The following is a 27,280-nucleotide window of genomic DNA, read 5'->3' as shown; positions in this document are numbered from 1 at the left end:
TGGTACATCGGTTTGAACCCTACCAGGTGAATTAGGCTTGATCACACTGACAGATGCTTTAATGGTGTAACTACAGTACATGGGATACATATCATCCAAAACTAGCAGTGGATGCTAAATATAGAAAAGGTGTAATGGAAAGACCTATCCAAAACTTCAACTTTTTAATCTATTTGTGATCTTGGCTTTAAGAAAAAAAAAGATGAAACACAGCTTTGTTGCACTTGGCAGTAAAATGTTTCAAAAACTGCTTCTACGGGCAAATATATTGTGTTTTTCATTGTGTTGCTTTCCTGCCTTGTTTTTCCCATTATTTGGTGAATTCATATGGAAAAGATTGCACAGGTAAAATCCACAGTACAATACAGTAAAAGGCAAGTGGATGAGTTTCCACAAAATCTCATCCACATGATGATCACATCTAGGGATGAGCGAATCGACTTCGGATAAAACATCCGAAGTCGATTCGCATAAAACTTTGTTTCAATACTGTACGGAGCAAGCGCTCTGTACAGTATTAGAATGTATTGACTCCGATGAGCCGAAGTTATTACTTCGCGAAGTCTCGCGAGACTTTGCATAATGACTTCAGAAATTGATTTCTATTGTAAAAAAACATTTCCCAAACCCGAGTTCGGGAAATAGTTTTTTACAGTAGAAATCAATTTCTGAAGTTATTATGAGAAGTCTCGCAAAGTAATAACTTTGGCTCAACAAAGCCAATACATTCTAATACTGTACGGATTTTTCATCCGAAGTAGATTCGCTCATCCCTAATCACATCCACACTGCAGACATTTTTAAAGGGCATCTGGCTGACCTGTTACATGTGTGCTTGGCGGCTGAAGGCATCTGTGTTGGTCCCATGTTCATATGTGTCCGCATTGCTGAGAATAATGATGTTTCAATCTATGCAAATGAGCCTCTAGGAGCAACGGGGGCGTTACCATTACACCTAGAGGCTCTGCTCTCTCTGGAACTGCTGCGCCCTCTACACTTTGATTAACAGTGCCAGGCAGGTGTGATCACATTTACACTGCTTGGCCCTGTCAATCAAAATGCAGGGGGCGCAGCAGTTCCAGAGAGAGCTGAGCCTCTAGGTGTAATGGTAACGCCCCCGTTGCTCCTAGAACATTATATCTCAGCAATGCAGGCACATATGAACATGGCGCCAACCGCACATACAACAGGTCAGCCAGTGTCATAGGTACAAATCTGCTGACAGATGTCCTTTAAAATCCACTATATGTTGATTCTGTTGCAGACAGTTCGCTGTTTGATACAAATTTTTTACCACTGTCTTCAATGGGGTGGGGGGGGGAATCTGCAAGAAAAGCCACAAACAATGTAGTGATGCAGAGTCACACGTGGATCTGCAGCCAAATTCGCAGGTGCAGATTTTAAATCCAATTTATTTTTTATTTTCTATTTTTCAGCTTCTGCTGGAAAATCCACACTAAATCCACATGACTCTAGGCAGATTTGTGTTGCGCATTTTCTTTATTCAGCAGAAAATCCGTCACATTTGGACCGACTCCAACACTACACGATAGATATCACATGGTAATACATACCTTTATGTGCATATTAACTTTGCAGTCACAGCATTGGGAATCAGATTGGGTTTATTTCAGTTTACTTAACATGTTTATAAACTGGCATCTTATTCAAGGTTCACATATTGCTTGGCAGGCATCTCTAATGGCGGCAGTGTAGTGAAATGTGCTTGTATAGTCCATATACAAGGATGGGTTAGAGATTTCTAGGTGGAGGGCACGGGGCATAATCTAGGTCGGTGCAGTGCTGGTTACTAAGTAAAGTAGCAATATGTACATATAAAAAATAGGAATAAGAAAATATATTTGATGAGGTTTGCTCTATGACTGCGTGCACCATATATATGAATGTTGGATGAGGTCAGTTCAGTGGATGCTCTATAATTAGTGGGTGTCTTTTATATAGATATGGGGCAGACGATTATCCTGTCCTCCAGCATGACACTGACGATCACAAACACAAAGTACAAAGTGAACATGGTGAGTCCAAGAAACTTGTTCATCTTCCACTTGCAGGCAGCAATGGAGAATATGACAAAGAGAAGCATGAGAAAGAGGAGGACAATTGCGCAAAACAAGCCATTGCTGCTCACCGCCACAGGACTGAAACCGTTAAATACTGAAAACAGGAACCAGGGAACGGGCAGCCTGAAAACAAAATGGTGACAGTATGTGAGACCACACATGGGTTTATTCCGCCAAACAATCAGACTAGAGCCTCATGTAATTACTTATGGCTCCACACATGTCTTTGAGGCCCTACTGTACTTCCAGAATCCATATCTTGTTCCACTGGATGATATTACGGATTTCATATAGTTTTTTTTTCTAGGAGAACATATCTACATAAGGCATAGTCATTTTTGGCATTTTTAGGCTCCTTTCACACGAGCGAGAATTCCGCGCGGGTGCAATGCGTGATGTGAACGCACTGAATCAGGACCTATTCATTTCAATGGGTCTGTGTACATGAGCGTTGCTTTTCACGCATCACTTGCGTTTTTCACGCAACACTGGACCCATAGAAGTTTTCAGTTTTCTATCACGCGCGTGAAAAAACGCATCAATGCGCATTTCACCCGCGCGACAACAACTGAACGCAATGGCAGGCAAAACCGAAAGGGAACTTGCTTGCGAAATCGCGCATTTTTCCCTGAACGCATCCGGACCTAATCCACTCACGCTCGTCTGCAAGGGGCCTTAGGCTTTTTGTGGGCATTTTTTTATTTAAATGTTTTGCTTTGGGTTGCATAGGAGTAATTAAACAGTACAAACATGCTTTTTTTTGTAGTGGCATTCTTGTCACTTGAGGTGCATTTGTTGGGGTAAGTGATATTTTTTGAAACCATTACATGCTCTATGTGTGGCGTTTTTCCTTCGTGTTCTGGTGTTTTTGTCCCATAGATATCCTAAGATTTATTTATTTTTGCCCTGTTTCAAAAATGCAAGTGACGGGACATGCAAGGTAGGCAAACAATATACCAGGTGCTCAAACACAGTAGGGGAAAATGCCGTAGAAATGGGCTAAAAATGTTGCACAAGTCAAAAGAAAAAAAATGTCAGGGCAAAAAGTTTGTATGGTAACTTTTTTGAGCCAAACAGGAGTGGATTCAAAAGAAGGAGGCATATAACATTAATAAAGGCCAGTCATTCTCAACTATTCACTCCTGCCACAAAACCCGCATGTGTGATCCCACCTCATACATTTTTAGAGTTGCACACAATATTCAGCTCTGCAGTTCTAGATACTCACCCTACAGTAATGTCAAAGATGTTGCTTCCTACAGAGCTAGACACAGCCATGTCTCCCAGTCCCTTCCTTGCCACAATTACACTGGTGATGAGATCTGGTATTGAAGTGCCAGCAGCCAGTATGGTAAGACCCATTATCTCCTCTGAAATGCCAATGGTTTCCCCCACCTGGCAGAAATAATGCATAGTTAGAACTTGCCACAATGAATGGTGATGTTGAATTGTTCTGTGGTGATGTAGGTGCATCTTTTTGTACCTTTACCTATACTACTTCCTAGATTTCCATGCATTTATCTCAATAAGGCTACTTTTACACTTGTGTTGTTGTTTTCCGGTATTAAGATCAGGCAGAGAATCTCAATACCGGAAAAAAACGTTTCCGTTTAGTCCTTATGCATTCTGAATGGAAATAGATCCGTTCAGGATGCATCAGGATGTCTTCCGTTCTGGCAGCATTCCATTTTGTCAGTGGACAAACAACCGCAGCAAGCTGTGGTTTAGTGTCCGGTCATAAAAACGGAAAAAAAAACTATCCAGCGCTGAAAAAAATGTAAGTCAATGGTGACGGATCAGTTTATTTAGGATCCGTTTTCTTTTTTTCATTTTTGATTTCACACAACCGCAACCTAACGGAACGGATGCATCCTGATGTGCGGAATCAAAGCGGATTTGTTTAATTCTGGTAATGAGATCCTCTGCCGGACCTCAATACCGGAAATAACAAGTGTAAAAGTAAGCTATGTTGTGTGCAGTAGCGGTCTTGTTTGGTACTGGCCAGTGGACAGTACAACCTGTAGTGTGAACCATATTGCCCAGCTGAGGAATTTCATGCCATGAACGATGCCCACATTACACTTCAATGCCCGACTGTTTATCCCAGTCTTAATAAATCTACCCCAATTTTATTTTGTTGATTTCTTTTTTTAAGAAAATCAAGCATTGTTCATGTAAAATGCATTGAAAGGCGACTGCTGTGTGGCCTATAATCCATCTCTGACGAGGATGAGCTGATGCCTGTTCCTGCTGGGCCACATATAGGCGCATGGTATCTTGTGCCTGTTCACCCTGTACATACAATAGCAATTAACAAGGAAACTACTGTTACAAATTGAATGGATTGTACAGGATCTTTGGAACTCAGCCAGAGTGACCATTGGGTGGTTGGTCACCACCGTGATCACAAGGCCACAAAATGTGAAAGGGTTTGAAGACTTCTCAGACTTTCCACAGTTACAGCTCTTGTAGTTTCGGTATATTTCTGCCACTTTTTGACTCCTTTACAGCACAAAACATGCAGTATTTAACTTCTGTGTTTTTCTACTCACCATTTATAGTAATTTTTGCACAAGCTCTTTTAAAGCAAAAAGAAATGATGCATGGTTCTCAACAGTTTTAATAAATAAAAATCTGAAAAGTGTGGCGTGCATTTGTATTCATCCCCCTGTACTCTGATACTCCTAAATAAAATCCAGTGTGACCAATTGCCTTCAGAAGACACCTAATTAGAAAATAGACTCTGCCTGTGTGTCATTTATTCTAAGTATCACTACAGCTGTTCTGTGACGGCCTCAGAGTTTTGTTGTTGTGGAGGTGTAAAGCAGGGTTAGGTTATAAAAAAATATCCCAATCTCTGAATATCTCACGGAGCACTGTTGAATCCATCATCCGAAAATGGTAGGAGTATGGCACAACTGCAAACCTACCAAGACATGGCCACCTAAACTGACAGTCCAGGCAAGGAGAGCACTAATTAGAGAAGTGGCCAAGAGGCCCATGGTCACTCTGGAGGAGCTGCAGAGATCAACAGCTTAGGCTACTTTCACACCTGCGTTTAGGTGCGGATTCGTCTGGTATCTGTACAGACGGATCCGCACCTATATGCAAACGCTTAGATCCGTTCAGAACGGATCCGTTTGCATTACCATGAAGAAAAAAAAAAAAGAATTTAATTTTTTTTGGTTCATGATAATGCAAACGGATCCGTTTTGACTTTACATTGAAAGTCAATGGGGACGGATCCGTTTGAAAATTGCACCATATTGTGTCAACTTCAAACGGATCCGTCCCCATTGACTTACATTGTAAGTCTGGACGGATCCGTTTGCCTCCGCACGGCCAGGCGGACACCCGAACGCTGCAAGCTGCGTTCGGGTGTCCGCCTGCGGAGCGGAGGACAAACGGTGCCAAACTGATGCATTCTGAGCGGATCCGCCTCCACTCAGAATGCATTAGGGCTGGACGGATCAGTTCGGGGCCGCTTGTGAGAGCCTTCAAACGGAACTCGCAAGCGGAGCCCCGAACGCTAGTGTGAAAGTAGCCTTATGTGGGAGAATCTGTCCACAGGACAACTATTAGGCTAGGTCTACACGACGACATTTGTCGCGCGACACATAGGGCACAACGACACTGCAACATTGATGTCGCACGACAATATTTATAATGATAGTCTAAGGTGTCGCAGTTGCAGCATGCCGCATGTCGCAGTGCGACACCATAGACTATCATTATAAATATTGTCGTGCGACAAAATGTCGTCGTTTAGACCTAGCCTTAGTAGTGCACTCTACAAGCCATAACAAGTCCTGTTTGCAGTTTGCCACAAACCATGTAAGGAACACGGCAAACATGTGGAAGAAGGTGCTCTGGTCAGATGAGGCAAAGAGCCAACTCCAATGCAGAGATCTGGGGAACGGAAAAGTGCGGCACTCCAACAAATGTAAACTGAAGAAAAAAGTTTATTCCAGCTCCAGATAAAACAATGGAATCCTTTATTGAAGAATAGTCATAAAATCCAGGTATGTGAAACACATAGTGCTCAGAAAAACGCACCTCCTGTGATGCGTTTCGGATGTATATAACACAACTAAGGATCTTCAAAACGCAGGAGGTGCGTTTTTCTGTGCACTATGGGCCAGATTTATCATTACTCTGACAGCTCACTCCACTTTCACAGATTTATGATCGGCCCTTTAAGACTAATAAATGTGGTTTGACTGTAGCAGTTTATCCGTCAGTAAGCAGCTGTACAAAAGTCGCACGTCTTTACGAAAAAGTCACATTTTCTATTAAAAAGTCGCCTAAGATAAGCACGGTCCTCACTGGAGTGAAATTGTGCATTTTTTTGCGACTTTTTTCTGACTTTTTAAATAGTCCCAATAGTAAATCTGTCTAGAGATTCATTTACATAAGAAAACACGCCCACTTTCAGAAAACTGTCGATTTGCGACTTTTTCACTCCATTATTCTGACTTGAGCTAATGATAAATTTGGCCCTATGTGTTTGGCATACTTGGATTTTATGACTATTCTTCAATAAAGGATTCCATTGTTTTATCCGGAGGCTGGAATTAACTTTTTTTCTTCAGTTTGCTCTGGTCAGATGAGACCAAAGTTGAACAAAACACTATGGGGGTCATTTATTAAACATAAATACTCCTAAATTAGGTGTATTTCTGGCGCAGATTGGGGCACAAAGTTCCTTTGCAAAACACAAATTCACACCACACTTTTCAGATTTTTATTTATAAAATTTTTTGAAATTCATGTATCATTTTCTTTTCACTTCAGATATACTCAGGCTCGGACTGGCTCACAGGGGAACAGGTGAATCCCCCGGAGGGCCCCTAAGCAGGGTGTGCCCTAGCCCCCACCTCTGCACAAGTGGCACATGATACAGTAAACTGACTGCAGTAGGCATAGACAGGTGTACAACATCTAAACCAGTTTATGTCCATATAAAAACTAGGTAGATTGTTTAGTAAACTACCCTGTTTAGCTGCCTGCTGCTGTGTGAGCAGGTAGTATTTGCATGTAGCTGTACATGGGCCCCTAGAATAAAATTTTACTGGTGGGCCCTAGGCACCCCATTCCAACACTGCACATACCTGCTACTTTGTGTTGATATATCACATAAAATCCCAATAAAATACATTTAAGTTTGTGGCTGTAAGGTGAAAAAAGGTGCAAAAGGTCAAGGGGTATGAAGACTTTTTCAAGTCTTTGTATAATAATTAAGTCCATAAGTGTGTACCATTCTACAGCCTCACCTGATGTGCCCACCATACCATGAGGTATGAAAATATAGCAATCCACATTATTGAGCCCAGGAATGTCAGGATGAAAAACCTTCTTGATTTCTGTGACAGAGTGATGAAAGGACAGATAATTAGTTTGTGCATAGACTGCTGATAATAACATTGCCTTGGACTAATTCACTTGAAAGTGAAGATAATATTATGTTAAAAATATTTCATCTTTATTAATGTAGTAACACAAAAAACAATACCCCGTAAAAATAGATAAAAACACTGCAAGGGATAAAGCTATCGGTATAGAATATATATAAATTGTATCATTTAGACAGCCAATCAAACAATTGGAACCACCTGGAGACGATATTTATTGACCATAAAAAATATATAAAATAATAATAAAAATGTGTATAAAAATAGAATAGAAATATTTCCAATACGTGATGGTATCTCTAGGGATAATAGTCCCTTTTAATTTATCATCTGTGTGGCTCTCCATTATGAATTAAAGTATACAAGTTGCTGTTTTAATACTTTGTTGTTGCGACTCAGGTGATAACATGATACGGGCCAGTATTCACTCTATAACATATTGCCCACTTTGTATATAGTCAATACAGATATAGTCAATATAGTTATGATCATACATATTTGGAATCCTTCGTATAGCAAGGCTCTCTTATAAGAATATATATATTTTTATATATATACAGTTGCAAGAAAAAGTATGTGAACCCTTTGGAATAATATGGATTACTGCGCAAATTGGTCATAAAATGTGATCTGATCTTCATCTAAGTCACAACAATAGACAATCACAGTCTGCTTAAACTAATAACACACAAAGAATACAATTTTACTATGTTTTTATTGAACACACCATGTAAACATTCACAGTGCAGGTGGAAAAAGTATGTGAACCCCTAGACTAATGACATCTCCAAGAGCTAATTAGAGTGAGGTGTCAGCCAACTGGAGTCCAATCAATGAGATGAGATTGGAGGTGTTGGTTACAGCTGCCCTGCCCTATAAAAAACACGCACCAGTTCTGGGTTTGCTTTTCACAAGAAGCATTGCCTGATATGAATGATGCCTTGCACAAAAGAGCTCTCAGAAGATCTACGATTAAGAATTGTTGACTTGCATAAAGCCGGAATGGGTTATAAAAGTATCTCCAAAAGCCTTGCTGTTCATCAGTCCACGGTAAGACAAATTGTCTATAAATAGAGAAAGTTCAGCACTGCTGTTACTCTCCCTAGGAGTGGCCGTCCTGTAAAGATGACTGCAAGAGCACAGTGCAGACTGCTCAATGAGGTGAAGAAGAATCCTAGAGTGTCAGCTAAAGACTTACAAAAGTCTCTGGCACATGCTAACATCCCTGTTAGCGAATCTACGATACGTAAAACACTAAACAAGAATGGATTTCATGGGAGGATACCACACAGGAAGCCACTGCTGTCCAAAAAAACATTTCTGCACGTTTACAGTTTGCACAAGAGCACCTGGATGTTCCATAGCAGTGGCACAATATTCTGTGGACTGATGAAACCAAAGTTGAGTTGTTTGGAGGAAACACACAACACTATGTGTGGAGAAAAAGAGGCACAGCACACCAACATCAAAACCTCATCCCAACTGTGAAGTATGGTGGTGGGGGCATCATGGTTTGGGGCTGCATTGCTGCGTCAGGGCCTGGACGGATTGCTATCATCGAAGGAAAAATGAATTCCCAAGTTTATCAAGACATTTTGCAGGAGAACTTAAGGCCACCAGCTGAAGCTCAACAGAAGATGGGTGTTGTAATAGGACAACGACCCAAAGCATAGAAGTAAAACAACAACAGAATGGCTTAAACAGAAGAAAATACGCCTTCTGGAGTGGCCCAATCAGAGTCCTGACCTCAACCCGATTGAGATGCTGTGGCATGACAACAAGAAAGCGATTCACACCAGACATCTCAAGAATATTGCTGAACTGAAACAGTTCTGTAAAGAGGAATGGTCAAGAATTACTCCTGACCGTTGTGCACGTCTGATCTGCAACTACAGGAAACGTTTGGTTGAAGTTATTGCTGCCAAAGGAGGTTCAACCAGTTATTAAATCCAAGGGTTCACATACTTTTTCCACCTGCACTGTGAACGTTTACATGGTGTGTTCAATAAAAACATGGTAACATTGAATTCTTTGTGTGTTATTAGTTTAAGTAGACTGTGATTGTCTATTGTTGTGACTTAGATGAAGATTAGATCACATTTTCTGACCAATTTGTGCAGAAATCCATATCATTCCAAAGGGTTCACATACTTTTTCTTGCAACTGTATATATATACACTGCTCAAAAAAATAAAGGGAACACTTAAACAACACAATATAACTGCAAGTCAATCACACTTCTGTGAAATCAAACTGTCCACTTAGGAAGCAACACTGAGTGACAATCAATTTCACATGCTGTTGTGCAAATGGGATAGACAACAGGTGGAAATTATAGGCAATTAGCAAGACAACCCCAATAAAGGAGTGGTTCTGCAGGTGGTGACCACAGACCACTTCTCAGTTCCTATGCTTCCTGGCTGATGTTTTGGTCATTTTTGAATGCTGGCGGTGCTTTCACTCTAGTGGTAGCATGAGACGGAGTCTACAACCCACACAAGTGGCTCCGGTAGTGCAGCTTATCCAGGATGGCACATCAATGCGAGCTGTGGCAAGAAGGTTTGCTGTGTCTGTCAGCGTCGTGTCCAGAGCATGGAGGCGCTACCAGGAGACAGGCCAGTACATCAGGAGACGTGGAGGAGGCCGTAGGAGGGCAACAACCCAGCAGCAGGACCGCTACCTCCGCCTTTGTGCAAGGAGGAACAGGAGGAGCACTGCCAGAGCCCTGCAAAATGACCTCCAGCAGGCCACAAATGTGCATGTGTCTGCTCAAACGGTCAGAAACAGACTCCATGAGGGTGGGCCCGACATCCACAGGTGGGGCATGTGCTTACAGCCCAACACCGTGCAGGACGTTTGGCATTTGCCAGAGAACACCAAGATAGGCAAATTCGCCACTGGCGCCCTGTGCTCTTCACAGATGAAAGCAGGTTCACACTGAGCACATGTGACAGACGTGACAGAGTCTGGAGACGCCGTGGAGAACGTTCTGCTGCCTGCAACATCCTCCAGCATGACCGGTTTGGCATTGGGTCAGTAATGGTGTGGGATGGCATTTCTTTGGAGGGCCGCACAGCCCTCCATGTGCTCGCCAGGGGTAGCCTGACTGCCATTAGGTACCGAGATGAGATCCTCAGACCCCTTGTGAGACGATATGCTGGTGCGGTTGGCCCTGGGTTCCTCCTAATGCAAGACAATGCTAGACCTCATGTGGCTGGAGTGTGTCAGCAGTTCCTGCAAGACGAAGGGATTGATGCTATGGACTGGCCCGCCCGTTCCCCAGACCTGAATCCAATTGAGCACATCTGGGACATCATGTATCGCTCTATCCACCAACGTCACGTTGCACCACAGACTGTCCAGGAGTTGGCAGATGCTTTAGTCCAGGTCTGGGAGGAGATCCCTCAGGAGACCGTCCGCCACCTCATCAGGAGCATGCACAGGCATTGTAGGGAGGTCATACAGGCACGTGGAGGCCACACACACTACTGAGCCTCATTTTGACTTGTTTTAAGGACATTACATCAAAGTTGGATCAGCCTGTAGTGTGTTTTTCCACTTTAATTTTGAATGTGACTCCAAATCCAGACCTCCATGGGTTGAAAAATTTGATTTCCATTTTTGTTTTTTGTGTGATTTTGTTGTCAGCACATTCAACTATGTAAAGAACAAAGTATTTCAGAAGAATATTTAATTAACTCAGATCTAGGATGTGTTATTTTTGTGTTCCCTTTATTTTTTTTGCTAAGAGATTTTGTTTGTAAACCTTTAGTTTTTTTATCACGCGCGTGAAAAACGCATCAAAACGCATTGCACCCGCGCGGAAAAAACTGAACACAATCGCAGACAAAACTGACTGAACTTGCTTGTAAAATGGTGCGAGTTTCACTGAACGCACCCGGACCTAATCCGTAGAAAGAGGCCTTAGTATATAACCAACACTTTGACGGTGGGCTATATCGCAATTAATGCTACAAATTAATCAAGATCCTATATTGTTTGCTATTGCAAATTGTGACGAAATACCACCCCTCGTGCCCGCTTGACGATTGTGTCCATAGTTTGTACTTAGGCTGGGTTCACACGAGCGTGTCCAGACTAGGTCCGGATACGTCCCGGTGTGTTGCGGCAAACCCGCACGAGTAGGAATGCAATTGCAGTCAGTTTTGACTGCGATTGCGTTCCGATGTTCAGTTTTTATCGCGCGGGTGCAATGTGTTTTGCACGCGCGTGATAAAAAACCGACTGTGGTAGCCAGACCCGAACTTCTTCACAGAAGTTCAGGTTTGGGTTAGTTGTAATGTAGATTGTATTATTCATGTTATAAGGGAAAATAATAGCATTCTGAATACAGAATGCATAGTAGGTAATCAATTGAGGGTTAAAAAAAAATAATAATAATTAACTCACCTCCTCCGCGTAGTTCCCGATCTCTTCTTTACTTCTTTAATGATGAACTACAGGCTAGGACCTGTGGTGACGTCAGATCACATGCTCCAATCACATGGTCCATCACCACGGTGATGGACCATGTGATTGGAGCATGTGATCTGACGTCACCAAAGGTCCTTTAGCCGACAGCTCATCAGAAGAGACTGGGAACTACCCCTCCAGCGCTATTTTACTAAGCATTCTGTATTCAGAATGCTATTATTTTCCCTTATAACCATGTTAAGGGAAAATAATACAGTGAATAGACTGTCACCTAGCAACCATGCGTGAAAATCGCACCGCATCCGCACTTGCTTGCGGATGCTTGCGATTTTCACGCAACCCCATTCACTTCTATGGGGCCTGCGTTGCGTGAAAAACGCAAAATATAGAGCATGCTGCGATTTTCACGCAACGCACAAGTGATGCGTGAAAATCATCGCTCATCTGAACAGCCCCATTGAAATGAATGGGTCCGGATTCAGTGCGTTTGTAATGCGTTCAACTACCGCATTGCACCCGCGCGGAAATCTCGCCCGTGTGAACGCAGCCTTACTGTTAGTTGAGGATAACAGTGTTGTTCACTTGTGGCATCCCACATGATGATTAGCGATATATGCTTACGTCAATTGGTACAGTGTCTGGCATGGAGACCGGGAGTTGGTACGTACGGCTGTAATGTATGAAGTCTGGGTTATATGCGCTCGGCGTCCCACGTGTCTCAGGGAACTTGCTCGGCGCTTCACGAGTGCAGTGAGAGTCACTCAGTTGTTTTACCTGCCTCGATCCTGTAGATGTAAACTCAGACCGGATTTCTTTGTGTGAAGCGCTTCATCAATCCTTGGATAGAGAATTATTTGTCATATCCATAACGTTCTTTGTATGAGTGGGTCCTTGCGAGTGGATTCTGAACGCCAGATGCGTTTCGGAGTACGGGCTTAATCCTTCATCAGTGGCTATCTGTATTGACTATATACAAAGTGGGCAATATGTTATAGAGTGAATACTGGCCCGTATCATGTTATCACCTGAGTGGCAACAACAAAGTATTAAAACAGCAACTAGTATACTTTAATTCATAATTATAGTGGGATGCGAAAGTTTGGGCAACCTTGTTAATCGTCATGATTTTCCTGTATAAATCGTTGGTTGTTACGATAAAAAATGTTAGTTAAATAAAACAAAATTAGGCAGGTGCATAAATTTGGGCACCACAAAAAAGAAATGAAATCAATATTTAGTAGATCCTTCTTTTGCAGAAATTACAGCCTCTAAACCAGGGGTGCACAACCTTTTCTGGTTGGGGGCCACGTTGTGAGCCTGAACCAATTCCAAGGGCCGAAAATAAAACTTAAAGGGGTATTACCAACTGAAATACAATTTTTATGGCATATTGAACATACAGTATATATCATAAATGTCTAGTAACACTTCTAGTACTCCCATCTAATGGGAAAATACATGAAAGATACATGTGAGCAGCCACAAGACATAGATATACAACTACATATACAGTTGCAAGAAAAAGTATGTGAACCCTTTGGAATGATATGGATTTCTTCACAAATTGGTCATAAAATGTGATCTGATCTTCATCTAAGTCCCAACAATAGACAATCACAGTCTGCTTAAACTAATAACACACAAAGAATTAAATGTTACCATGTTTTTATTGAACACACCATGTAAACATTCACAGTGAAGATGGAAAAAGTATGTGAACCCTTGGATTTAATAACTGGTTGAACCTTCTTTGGCAGCAATAACTTCAACCAAACATTTCCTGTAGTTGCAGATCAGATGTGCACAACGGTCAGGAGTAATTCTTGACCATTCCTCTTTACAGAACTGTTTCAGTTCAGCAATATTCTTGGGATGTCTGGTGTGAATCGCTTTCTTGAGGTCATGCCACAGCATCTCAATCGGGTTGAGGTCAGGACTCTGACTGGGCCACTCCAGAAGGCGTATTTTCTTCTGTTTAAGCCATTCTGTTGTTGATTTACTTCTATGCTTTGGGTCGTTGTCCTGTTGCAACACCCATCTTCTGTTGAGCTTCAGCTGGTGGACAGATGGCCTTAAGTTCTCCTGCAAAATGTCTTGATAAACTTGGGAATTCATTTTTCCTTTGATGACAGTAATCCGTCCAGGCCTTGACGCAGCAAAGCAGTCCCAAACATGATGCCCCCACTACCATACTTCACAGTTGGGATGAGGTTTTGATGTTGGTGTGCTGTGCTTCTTTTTCTCCACACATAGTGTTGTGTGTTTCTTTCAAACAACTCCACTTTGGTTTCATCTGTCCACAGAATATTTTGCCAGTACTGCTGTGGAACTTCCAGGTGCTCTTGTGCAAATTGTAAACGTGCAGCAATGTTTTTTTGGACAGCAGTGGCTTCCTCTGTGGTATCCTCCCATGAAATCCATTCTTGTTTAGTGTTTTACGTATCGTATATTTGCTAACGGGGATGTTAGCATATGCCAGAGACTTTTGTAAGTCTTTAGCTGACACTCTAGGATTCTTCTTCCCCTCATTGAGCAGTCTGCGCTGTGCTCTTGCAGTCATCTTTACAGGACGACCACTCCTAGGGAGAGTAGCAGCAGTGCTGAACTTTCTCCATTTATAGACAATTTGTCTTACCGTGGACTGATGAACAGCAAGGCTTTTGGAGATACTTTTATAACCCTTTCCAGCTTTATGCAAGTCAACAATTCTTAATCGTAGGTCTTCTGAGAGTTCTTTTGTGAGAGGCATCATTCACATCAGGCAGTGCTTCTAGTGAAAAGCAAACCCAGAACTGGTGTGTGTTTTTTATAGGGCAGCTGTAACCAACACCTCCAATCTCATCTCATTGATTGGACTCCAGTTGGCTGACACCTCACTCCAATTAGCTCTTGGAGATGTCATTAGTCTAGGGGTTCACATACTTTTTCCACCTGCACTGTGAATGTTTACATGGTGTGTTCAATAAAAACATGGTAACATTTAATTCTTTGTGTGTTATTAGTTTAAGCAGACTGTGATTGTCTATTGTTGTGACTTAGATGAAGATCAGATCACATTTTATGACCAATTTGTGCAGAAATCCATATCATTCCAAAGGGTTCACATACTTTTTCTTGCAACTGTATATCTGTTACCAGATGATTGGGGGCCGCACAGAATGGTATCAAGGGCCGCAGGTTGTGCATCCCTGCTCTAAACGCTTCCTGTAGGTTCCAATGAGAGTCTGGATTCTGGTTGAAGGTATTTTGGACCATTCCTCTTTACAAAACATCTTTAGTTCATTCAGGTTTGATGGCTTCCGAGCATGGACAGCTTTCTTTAAGTCACACCACAGATTTTCAATTATATTCAGGTCTGGGGACTGAGATGGCCATTCCAGAACGTTGTACTTGTTCCTCTGCATAAATGCCTTAGTGGATTTTGAGCAGTGTTTAGGGTCGTTTTCTTGCTAAAAGATCCAGCCCCGGCGCAGCTTCAGCTTTGTCACTGATTCCTGGACATTGGTCTCCAGAATCTGCTGATACTGAGTGGAATCCATGCGTCCCTCAACTTTGACAAGATTCCCAGTCCCTGCACTGGCCACACAGCCCCAGAGCATGATGGAATCACCACCATATTTTACTGTAGGTAGCAGGTGTTTTTCTTGGAATGCTGTGTTCTTTTTCCTCCATGCATAACGCCCCTTGTTATGGCCAAATAACTCAATTTTAGTTTCATCAGTCCACAGCACCTTATTCCAAAATGAAGCTGGCTTGTCCATATGTTCTTTAGCCCACCTCAAGCGGCACTTTTTGTGCTGTGGGCGGAGAAAAGGCTTCCTCTGCATCACTCTCGCATACAGCATCTCCTTGTGTAAAGTGCGCCGAATGGTTGAACGATGCACAGTGACTCCATCTGCAGCAAGATGATGTTGTAGGTCTTTGGTGCTGGTCTGTGGGTTGACTCTGACTGTTCTCACCATTCGTCGCTTCTGTCTATCCGAGATTTTTCTTGGTCTGCCACTTCGAGCCTTAACTTGAACTGAGCCTGTGGTCTTCCATTTCCTCAATATGTTCCTAACTGTGGAAACTGACAGCTGAAATCTCTGAGACAGCTTTCTGTATCCTTCCCCTAAAGCATGATGGTGAACAATTTTTGTCTTCAGGTCATTTGAGAGTTGTTTTGAGACCCCCATGTTGCTACTCTTCAGAGAAAATTAAAAGAGGAGGGAAACTTACAATTGACCCCCTTAAATACTCTTTCTCATAATTGGATTCACCTGTGTATGTAGGTCAGGGGTCACTGAGCTTACCAAGCCAATTTGAGTTCCAATAATTAGTTCTAAAGGTTTTGGAATCAATAAAATGACAACAGTGCCCAAATTTATGCACCCGCCTAATTTTGTTTAAACAATTATAGCACCCTTTCTGTAAATCCAATAAACTTCATTTCACTTCTCAAATATCACTGTGTGTGTCTCCTATATGATATATTTAACTGACATTTTTTATTGTAACAACCAACGATTTATACAGGAAAATCATGACGATTAACAAGGTTGCCCAAGCTTTCGCATCCCACTGTAAGAGCCACACAGATGATAAATTAAACGGGACCATTATCTCTAGAGATACTATCACGTATTGGAAATATTTCTATTGTTCTATTTTTATACACATTTTTATTATTATTTTATATATTTTTTATGTTCAATACGGTTTGGGATTTTTTTATTGTACAATAAATTTTGCTTAAATTCAATAAATATCATCTCCAGGTGCTTCCAATTGTTTGAGTGCCTGTCTAAATTATACAACTTACATTTAATTCCTTGATAGGGTGGATCAATTAGACAAGAGCACCTCACCATATCAACAGAAAGTGAGCCGCTTTTTAACCTTTTATACACTATAGAATATATATAATTATTAAATAATTCATATAATAAGTTAATAGAATCTAAAACTATAATATGGGTAAGGTTGTTATGTAGTAACCAATAAAAAGTGACCAATAATAAATATAGCAGATAATTTAGTAATATGTACTAATATAATATCAGTGATTAAATAATGGCAACATGCCAAAATATATATCAATGAATTGACCTATCGGACCTCCCAAAGAAACCACGTGGCGAAACACGTAGGGGGTCTAAGTGGGACTTGCTACCATATCATGTCATTATCTGGTCAATAACTATTTTTATATTTTACTAGTGGCTTATTGCATTAATTTTGGGGCACTATATCACTGAATGAATTACTTTATTCATTTATAGATACCATATTATAACACCAAAGGGCTTGTACATTATCGCACTATGCCATTATAGTAACTATTCATACAACTAGTCATATTACGGTAATTAATAGATCAGTTCATTAATATATATTTCGGCATGTTGTCACTATTTAATCACTGATTGATATTGATATTAGTACATATTACAAAATTATCTGCTATATTTATTATTGGGCAGCGACACTTTTTATTGGGTATCGCATAATTTTGGAATATTAATATTTTATATTCTATATTCTTTCCATGTGATTTTTATATATATATTGTAGGAAAGCGCAAGGGCCCGTCATTGACGGAAGATATGTGTCACCAAGGTTCCTGGCCTCAGTGAGGTAAGAGCCGGTAATTTCAAGTGTCAGCGGCAGCTAGTGCTGACTGACACTATTGATTATTTAGTGTGGCTGTAAAGCCGATCTGGGCCGGCTCTTAATGGGAGCAGCCAAAGTGCAGGGTGGGTGGCTGTTCCCCACGTTCCAGGCCGGGTTTTGGTTTGGGATAAAAACCCAGCCAGCAGTCTAAGCTGGGTGGATTATCCTCCATCTGATAGTGGAGCTTTGTCAGTCTGGGTGTTGGAGTTTGGGCCGGGACTAATGCCTGCTATATTGTCTTGGAAAAATTACGTGGACTTCTGCTTCACCCAAGGACTTATGTGCTGCAGCCTGGTGTGAACAAACACCAGACTCAAGGTGACAGTTTTTCCCGGAAACTGCCTTTTTTGTTGTCACTTTACGTATGTGTGAATAAAACACTGCACTGTTTAAGTTAAAGACGTTGTCATTGCCTCTGTACTGTGTCCGCAAGCCTGTCTACCAGAGCAAATCCCCACAATTGGTGGAGGATGCGGGAAAACGCAGGCCCGAAGGCCGAAATTTTTTTGCTTTTCCCCGGCACAAGTGCATGTCCTACATTAAGCCGGCAAGGGTACGACCCGTGTCCCCTGACAAAATGGAGGCGGTCGTGAAGGCCCTCATGGAGGCTAACTTGCAGCAGCGGGAGGCTAACAAGCAGCAACAAGAAACTAACCAGCTGCTATTGCAGCGTCCCAGAATGTCCACGATGCCCGGAAAGCTGTCCGCGTGGCGATTCCGAAGATGACCCCCTCAGGTGACGTCGAGACCTATCTGGTGGTCTTCGAAAAAGTGGAAAAGAGGGAAAAGTTACCCCGAGACAAGTGGGCTAAGGTCGTTGCTTCGTTCCTGGCGTCTGGTCCCCAGCAAGTATTGTTTGATCTCCCCGATGATCAAGCGGCCGACTACCCGATAGTAAAAGGTGAGATCCTGGCGTGACTCGGGGTAAATGTATTGGTCCGGGCCCAGAGGGTGCATCAGTGGGAATTTAACCCGACTGAACCCGCCAGACCACAATATTACGATCTGCTGCACCGATTGCAAAAATGGCTGCATCCTGACTGTCACGGCTGTATGTGAGCAACAATAGTATACACCGTAAAAGAGCTACTGACCGGACCCAAACTAGGGAGGATAAAGGGTGACCCCTGTCCGACCCTCAAAGCTCTCCCTATTCTGCTAAAGCACATGCCCGGATCCAAATGGCGGAACGAGGCATGCCCACGTGCCTAACACTGATGACCACTGTAACCCCTACAATAGTGGAAGGGGCACGGCCACCGGTGCCCTACTCAGTATATGGAGGGAACCGTGGCCACCTCAGATCCAGTCAGAAAATAATCAGGTACACAACAATGTCTGTACACTTAGCTGAAGGTGTTGCAGCCGCAGAGAAGACGGATCCAAGGACAGCTGGCAATATCTGGAGTGCTTGCTGCAGCAGAACACAGGTCCAGTGAACTGATAGCTACAAGTGAAGATACTAAAGCAAGAGCTACAACTGAAATGAGAACTATAATCCACGCACTACAATAGGAGGAGGGGTGATATAAAGAGAGGGAAATCAAACGCATGAGGAACAGCTGGGAGGAAGGAAACCAAAAGTAAACAGAGCAGTGAGAACTCCTCCCAGCTCTAGTAGTGAAATCATCACAGGGGTGGAGAAACAGAGCTGTGAGAACGTCCCAAAGCTCTGGTAGTGACAGTACCCCCCCCCCCCTCTACGGGTGGACTCCGGACACCCAGGACCCACCTTCTCAGGATGAGCCCTATGAAATGCCCTGATGAGGCGAGTGGCTTTAATGTCCGACACCGGAACCCACATCCTCTCCTCAGGACCATAACCCTTCCAATGAACGAGGTACTGAAGAGAACCGCGGACAATGCGAGAGTCCACAATTCTGGAAACCTCAAACTCCAGATTGCCATCAACCAAAATCGGAGGAGGAGGCAAAGAGGAGGGTACCGTGGGCTGGACATATGGTTTTAAGAGAGATCTGTGAAATACATTATGTATCTTCCAAACCCGTGGAAGATCAAGACGGAAGGCAACAGGATTGATGACTGACAAGATTTTATAAGGCCCAATAAACTTGGGACCCAATTTCCAGGAGGGAACCTTCAGTTTAATGTTTCTTGTAGACAACCACACCAGATCACCCACATTCAGGTCCGGACCAGGCACACGTCTCTTATCAGCCACACGCCTATACCTCTCACTCATCTTTTTAAGATTACTCTGAATCTTTTGCCAAATGGTAGACAAAGACGAGGAAAATCTCTCCTCCTCAGGTAAACCAGAAAGAGCCCCTCCCGAGAATGTCCCAAACTGCGGATGGAACCCATATGCACCAAAGAATGGTGACTTATCAGAAGATTCCTGACGACGGTTGTTCAGAGCAAACTCAGCAAGAGGGAGAAATGAACACCAATCCTCCTGGTTCTCTGCCACAAAACAGCGCAAATATGTCTCCAGATTCTGATTGAGGCGCTCAGTCTGACCATTCGACTGCGGGTGAAAAGCAGAAGAGAAGGACAGCCGAACCCCCGGGCGAGAACAGAAAGCCTTCAAGAACCTGGACACAAACTGCGTGCCTCTATCGGAAACAATATCAGAGGGAATGCCGTGCAATTTAACAATATGGTCGACAAAAGCTTGCGCCAACATTTTAGCATTGGGTAAACCAGGGAAAGGTACGAAATGAGCCATCTTGCTAAAACGGTCCACCACCACCAGGATCACCGACTTCCCCGAGGAACGAGGAAGATCCGTGATAAAGTCCATGGACAGGTGTGTCCAAGGACGGGAAGGTATGGGTAACGGGAGAAGGGAACCTGAAGGCCGTGAATGAGGGACCTTAGCGCGAGCGCACGTCTCACAAGCAGCCACAAAACCCTCCACCGACTTACGAAGAGCCGGCCACCAAAATCTCTGAGCAATGAGATCTACCGTGGCTCTACTCCCGGGGTGACCAGCAAGAACCGTATCATGATGCTCCTTAAAGAGTTTGTGACGTAGCTCAGGAGGCACGAACAACTTCCCAGAAGGACAACGGGCAGGTGCCTCAGTCTGGGCAGCCTGGACCTCGGCCTCCAAATCGGAATATAGAGCAGAAACAACTACCCCCTCCGCCAAAATGGGACCCGGGTCCTCGGAGTTTCCTCCTCCCGGAAAACAGCGAGAGAGAGCATCAGCCTTCACATTTTTTATCCCAGGTCGGAATGTAACAACAAAATTGAATCTGGAGAAGAACAGAGACCATCTGGCCTGTCTCGGATTCATACGCCTGGCCGACTCCAAGTATGCCAGATTCTTATGGTCGGTAAAAACGGTGATAGGGTGCCTGGCCCCCTCCAACCAATGGCGCCATTCCTCGAAAGCCAACTTGATGGCCAACAACTCCCTATCTCCCACATCATAGTTTCTCTCTGCCGGGGAGAGTTTTTTAGAGAAAAAGGCACAGGGTCGCAATTTGGCAGGAGAAGGGCCCTGGGACAAAACCGCACCCACACCCACCTCGGAAGCATCCACCTCAACAATAAAAGGTAAGGAAACATCGGGATGCACCAAGACGGGAGCAGACGCAAAACTCTCTTTAATCTTAGAAAAGGCTGCAAGCGCCTCCTCCGACCAAGAGGAAAAATCCGCCCCCTTTTTTGTCATGTCAGTGAGGGGTTTGACAACAGAGGAATAATTGAAAATGAACTTTCTGTAATAGTTCGCAAAACCCAGAAAGCGCATCAATGCCTTCTGATTCTCAGGAAGCTCCCACTCAAGTACAGCACGGACCTTCTCCGGATCCATGCGAAAACCAGAAGCAGAGAGGAGAAAACCCAGAAATTGAATCTCCGATACCATAAAAAGACATTTCTCCAGCTTGGCGTACAATTTATTTTCCCGCAGAATCTGCAGAACCTGAAAAAGATGATCCTGATGGGTCTGAACATCAGGGGAAAAAATCAAAATATCATCAAGATACACCAATACAAATTTCCCCATTAAATGGTAGAAAATACTATTAACAAAATGCTGAAAGACGGCCGGAGCATTCATCAGGCCGAAAGGCATAACGAGATTCTCGAAATGCCCGTTAGGGGTATTAAAGGCCGTTTTCCATTCATCCCCCTCTCTGACCCTGACCAGGTTGTACGCGCCTCTCAAATCCAATTTGGAAAACACCTTGGCCCCAACAATTTGGTTGAAGAGGTCCGGGATCAGAGGAAGGGGATAGGGATCGCGAATCGTGATACGGTTCAGCTCCCTAAAATCTAGGCAAGGTCTCAGAGAGCCATCTTTTTTTTTAACAAAAAAAAAACCCGCGGCCACAGGTGACTTTGAGGGACGAATATGCCCCTTCTCGAGACTCTCGGAGATATAAGTCCGCATTGCGATTCTTTCCGGTTGTGAGAGATTGTAGAGGCGTGCTTTTGGCAGCTTGGCGCCGGGAATGAGGTTAATGGGACAGTCAAACTCCCGGTGAGGAGGTAGCTCCTGAACACCGCTTTCGGAAAACACGTCCGAGAAATCAGAGAGAAATGATGGCACAGTTTTAGTAGACACCTCTGCAAAAGTCGCTGTGAGACAATTCTCTCTACAAAAGTCACTCCACTCATTTATTTGCCTTCCTTGCCAATCAATAGTGGGGTTATGTCTAGTGAGCCAGGGTAACCCCAAAACTAGAGGAGAAGGCAATCCGTTAAGGACAAAACAAGATATATCCTCCACATGAGTGTCACCTACAGCTAGCCGGATATTGTGAACAATGCCCTTCAGAGATATCTGTGAGAGTGGAGCAGAGTCAATAGCAAAAACAGGTATATCCTTTTCTAATGTGCAAACCTGAAAACCATGCATGGCTACAAATTGAGTGTCAATAAGATTGACGGCCGCTCCACTATCGACAAAAATCTCACAAGAAATGACTTTGCTCTCTAGCGCCACCCTGGCAGACAGGAGAAAACGGGAACTGCAGGTCAGAGGAAAAGCATCAATTCCTACATCAACTTTGCCCAAAGTAGCAGATGAAGCAGAACTTGATGATTTACCTTTTGAGGTTTTTCTCTTATTATCGCTCTTAGTACAGTTCAAGAATCTCCTAGACGGACAAACATTTGCCAAATGACCTATGCCCCCACAACAAAAACACACCATACTCTGAGGACTAAATCCTCTTTTATCAGGGGCAAGTCGACCTAGCTGCATGGGCTCCTCCTCAGAGGGGAGCGAGACAGGATGAGGCCCCTGCACACTGAATGAGTCCGCACCACTGCCCCTAGACTGACAATGGCTGGACAGAGAGGTCTCGTTTTTTTCTCTTAGACGTCTGTCAAGGCGTACCGCCAATGACATTGCAGACTCTAAGGACGTTGGTCTCTCATGGAAAGCAAACGCATCTTTCAATCTCTCTGAGAGACCATGACAGAACTGACTCCGGAGTGCAGCATCATTCCAACCCGAATCAGCTGCCCATCTCCGAAATTCAGAACAATAAAGCTCCGCAGACAGTTTGTTCTGGCATAAAACACGTAAGTTAGATTCGGCCAGAGCAACACGATCCGGGTCATCATAAATCTGCCCCAGGGCCACAAAAAATCTTTCCACGGATCGAAGGGAGGGATCCCGTGGCCACCTCAGATCCAGTCAGAAAATAATCAGGTACACAACAATGTCTGTACACTTAGCTGAAGGTGTTGCAGCCGCAGAGAAGACGGATCCAAGGACAGCTGGCAATATCCGGAGTGCTTTCTGCAGCAGAACACAGGTCCAGTGAACTGATAGCTACAAGTGAAGATACTAAAGCAAGAGCTACAACTGAAATGAGAACTATAATCCCCGCCCTACAATAGGAGGAGGGGTGATATAAAGAGAGGGAAATCAAACGCATGAGGAACAGCTGGGAGGAAGGAAACCAAAAGTAAACAGAGCAGTGAGAACTCCTCCCAGCTCTAGTAGTGAAATCATCACAGGGGTGGAGAAACAAAGCTGTGAGAACGTCCCAAAGCTCTGGTAGTGACACTGACATATTGACTCCCACTGCTATGTTGGATCGGCTGTTGGCAGATGTGTTTTGGACAGCTTTGCCATACCCTCTCCAGCACTGGATCAGCCAGGTGTCTCCGAATAATGCCTTGGAGATGGTCGACCTGGTGGAGCGCTATGAGGCCACCAGAAATTTTCAGGGGGGTTCTTTTGGGAGGGGGCCAGCTAAACCCCGGAAATCTCCACTCCAAACCCGCCAGGGACGTACCCCCTGCAGACCCAGCCCCGGTGGTCTGCTGGCAGTGTCACGAACCTGGACATATAAGAGCCGACTGTCCCCATCGGGGTGAACCCATGGATACCAACTATGGCTACCGCTACTCATTGTATGCCAGGAAGCTATGTGCCACAGGTACCTCCGAGACTGTAGACAATAGTCACCTGTGCCAGGTGGAAGTGGGGGACACTCTAGCAGTGGCACTGCTGGATTCAGGAAGCCTGGTGTCCCTGATAAGAGCTGCCGTGGTAAGGCCCACCGAGTATACTGGTCGAAAAAGTTTGTCTGCATTCATGGGGGCTTAAAGGAGTATCCCACCGCCCTGGTCTCTCTGTCAATGGTGGACGGCAGGTGGATGCATGAGGTGGCCGTCGCCACAAAGTTACCGTATGAGTTGATAATTGGGAGAGACTTCCCCGGTTTACCGGAACTCTGGCCGGACACGAAAGTTACTGATACCCGGGAGACAGATGTAACTCTAGCAGAGTGGCCTGGCTCAGGGGGGAGGCCAGAACCTTGGGAACCTGAGTCAGAAGGGCCAGCAGTAGGGGTGACCGCCACTTCAGTGGGAGAGGGGGAGACAACTCCGCTAAGTGTGATGGTGGGAGACGTGGAGGACTTGCCGCCGGGTCCTGAGCTGGCAGACCTCAATGTCTCTGGGGATAATTTTGGTACAGCACAGCACCAGGATCTGACTCTATCCCGAGCCTGGGAGAATGTCGTAGTAGTTGAGGGTGAGCCGCAACAACCGGGGGCCGAGTCTATGTTCCCCCGTTTTGTGGTTCAACAGGAGATGCTGTAGCGGGTAAATAAACTATGGGGTGAGCATATTGAACAGCTGGTGGTGCCCAAGGCGTATTGCAAGCTCGTGTTGGAGTTAGCCCACCAACATGTTCTTGGGGGACACCTGGGCCAGCAGAAAATACAGGACTGGATTCTACAGCGGTTCTACTGGCCCAGTGTGTTCAAAGAGGTGGAAGAGTATTGCAAGTCTTGCCTAACCTGCCAGATAACCAGCCCCCAGCTACATTCCCATAGTCCTCTGGTCCCTCTCTCGATTATTGAGGTTTCATTCGAGCGGATCGCTATGGATCTCGTTGGCCCAGTACCGAAGTCCGCTAGAGGGCACCAACACATCTTGGTCATCCTCAACTACGCCACTCGGTACCCGGAAGCGGTGCCACAGCGTCATACATCAGCCAAACTCATAGCTAAGGAGTTAATGGAGATGTTTTCTTGAGTGGGTCTGCCTAAGGAGGTTCTGACTGACCAAGGGACCCCGTTTATGTCCAAGGTCATGAGGGAACTCTGTAAGTTGCTCCACATAAAACAGTTACGGACATCCGTGTATCATCCGCAAATGGGTGGCCTGGTAGAAAGGTTTAATCAACTATTAAAAAATATGTTAAAAAGAGTGGTGTCTAAGGATGGGAGGGACTGGGACCTTCTTCTGCCCGGAAGATATGTGTCACCAAGGTTCCTGGCCTCGGTGAGGTAAGAGCTGGTAATTTCAAGTGTCAGCGGCAGCTAGTGCTGACTGACACTATTGATTATTTAGTGTGGCTGTAAAGCCGATCTGGGCCGGCTCTTAATGGGAGCAGCCAAAGTACAGGGTGGGTGGCTGTTCCCCACGTTCCAGGCCGGGTTTTGGTTTGGGATAAAAACCCGGCCAGCAGTCTCAGCTGGGTGGATTATCCTCCATCTGATAGTGGAGCTTTGTCAGTCTGGGTGTTGGAGCCTGAGAGTTTGGGCCGGGACTAAGGCCTGCTATATTGTCTGGGAAAAAGCACGTGGACTTCTGCTTCATCCAAGGACTTATGTGCTGCAGCCTGGTGTGAACAAACACCAGACTCAAGGTGACAATTTTTCCCTGAAACTGACTTTTTTGTTGTCACTTTACGTATGTATGAATAAAACACTGCACTGTTTAAGTTAAAGACGTTGTCATTGCCTCTATACTGCGTCCGCAAGCCTGTCTACCAGAGCAAATCCCCACTATATATATATATATAGAAACCAAAAAAGAAACCAAAAAAGAATCACAGCAGCACAAGACCAAAGATGCGGGTGCAAGTCCTCTCAGCCGCAGGCTCAGACGGCTATAGGTAAGTATAATATCCAAATAAAGGCAGCACTCCAAATAAAGTGAAAAAAGTGGATCCTTTATTCCCCTCTGTGCAACGTTTCAACCGTCTCAATGCGGTCTTTCTCAAGCATAGCATGGTATGCTTGAGAAAGACCGCATTGAGACGGTTGAAACGTTGCACAGAGGGGAATAAAGGATCCACTTTTTTCACTTTATTTGGAGTGCTGCCTCATCCTTTGGATATTATATATATATATATATATATATATATATATATATATATATATATATATACAGTTGATATAAAAAGTCTACACACCCCTGTTAAAATGTCAGGTTTCTGTGATGTAAAAAAATTAGACACAGATAAATCATTTCAGAACTTTTTCCACCTTTAATGTGACCTATAAACTGTACAACTCAATTGAAAAACAAACTGAAATCTTTTAGGTGGAGGGAAGAAAACAAAATAAAACTAAAATAATGTGGTTGCATAAGTGTGCACACCCTCTTATAACTACGGATGTAGCTGTGTTCAGAATTAAGCAATCACATTCAAAATCATGTTAAATAGGAGTCAGCATTAGATATGCCATGGAACACACAGTGAATACAGTCATCATCAAGTGGAGAAAATATGGCACAACAGTGACATTACCAAGAACTTGACGTCCCACCAAAATTGATGAAAATACGAGAATAAAACTGGTCTGGGAGGCTACCAAGAGGCCTACAGCAACATTAAAGGAGCTGCAGGAATATCTGGCAAGTACTGGCTGTGTGGTACATGTGACAACAATCTCCCGTATTCTTCATATGTCTGGGCTATGGGGTAGAGTGGCAATACGAAAGACTTTTCTTATGAAGAAAAACATCCAGGCCAGGCTACATTTTGCAAAAACACATCTGAAGTCTCCCAAAAGCATGTGGGAAAAGGTGTTATGGTCTGATGAAACCAAGGTTGAACTTTTTGGCCAGAATTCCAAAAGATGTTTGGCGCAAAAACAACACTGCACATCACCAAAAAATCACCATACCCACAGTGAAGCATGGCAGATTTGGAGTGTTTTTGCAAAGAGTGGGCAAATCTTGCCAAGTCAAAATGTGCCATGCTGATAGACTCATACCCAAAAAGTGCTGTAATAAAATCAAAAGGTGCTTCAACAAAGTATTAGTTTAAGGGTGTGCACACTTTTGCAACCATATTATTTTATTTTTATATTTTTTCTTCCCTCTACCTAAAAGATTTCAGTTTGTTTTTCAACTGAGTTGTACAGTTTATAGGTCACATTAAAGGTGGAAAAAGTTCTGAAATGATTTATCTTTGTCTCATTTTTTTTACATCACAGAAACCTGACATTTTAACAGGGGTGTGTAGAC

General features: G+C 43.8%; 1 protein-coding gene across 1 annotated transcript in view; it reads right to left on the bottom strand.

Moving 5' to 3' along the window:
• Positions 1-1,954: 1,954 nt before the first annotated feature.
• Positions 1,955-27,280, bottom strand: part of SLC24A1 (solute carrier family 24 member 1) — a 57,393-nt gene continuing 32,067 nt past the window's right edge. Inside the window, 3 exon segments of the mRNA XM_040415786.1 lie at positions 1,955-2,204; positions 3,310-3,476; positions 7,355-7,444. Of these exon segments, the coding sequence (XP_040271720.1) occupies positions 1,955-2,204; positions 3,310-3,476; positions 7,355-7,444 (507 nt within the window).

The sequence above is a fragment of the Bufo bufo genome, chromosome 1, assembly GCF_905171765.1.
Source record: "Bufo bufo chromosome 1, aBufBuf1.1, whole genome shotgun sequence".
Classification (NCBI taxonomy): domain Eukaryota; kingdom Metazoa; phylum Chordata; class Amphibia; order Anura; family Bufonidae; genus Bufo; species Bufo bufo.
This window is presented reverse-complemented; position numbering and strand designations above follow the sequence as displayed.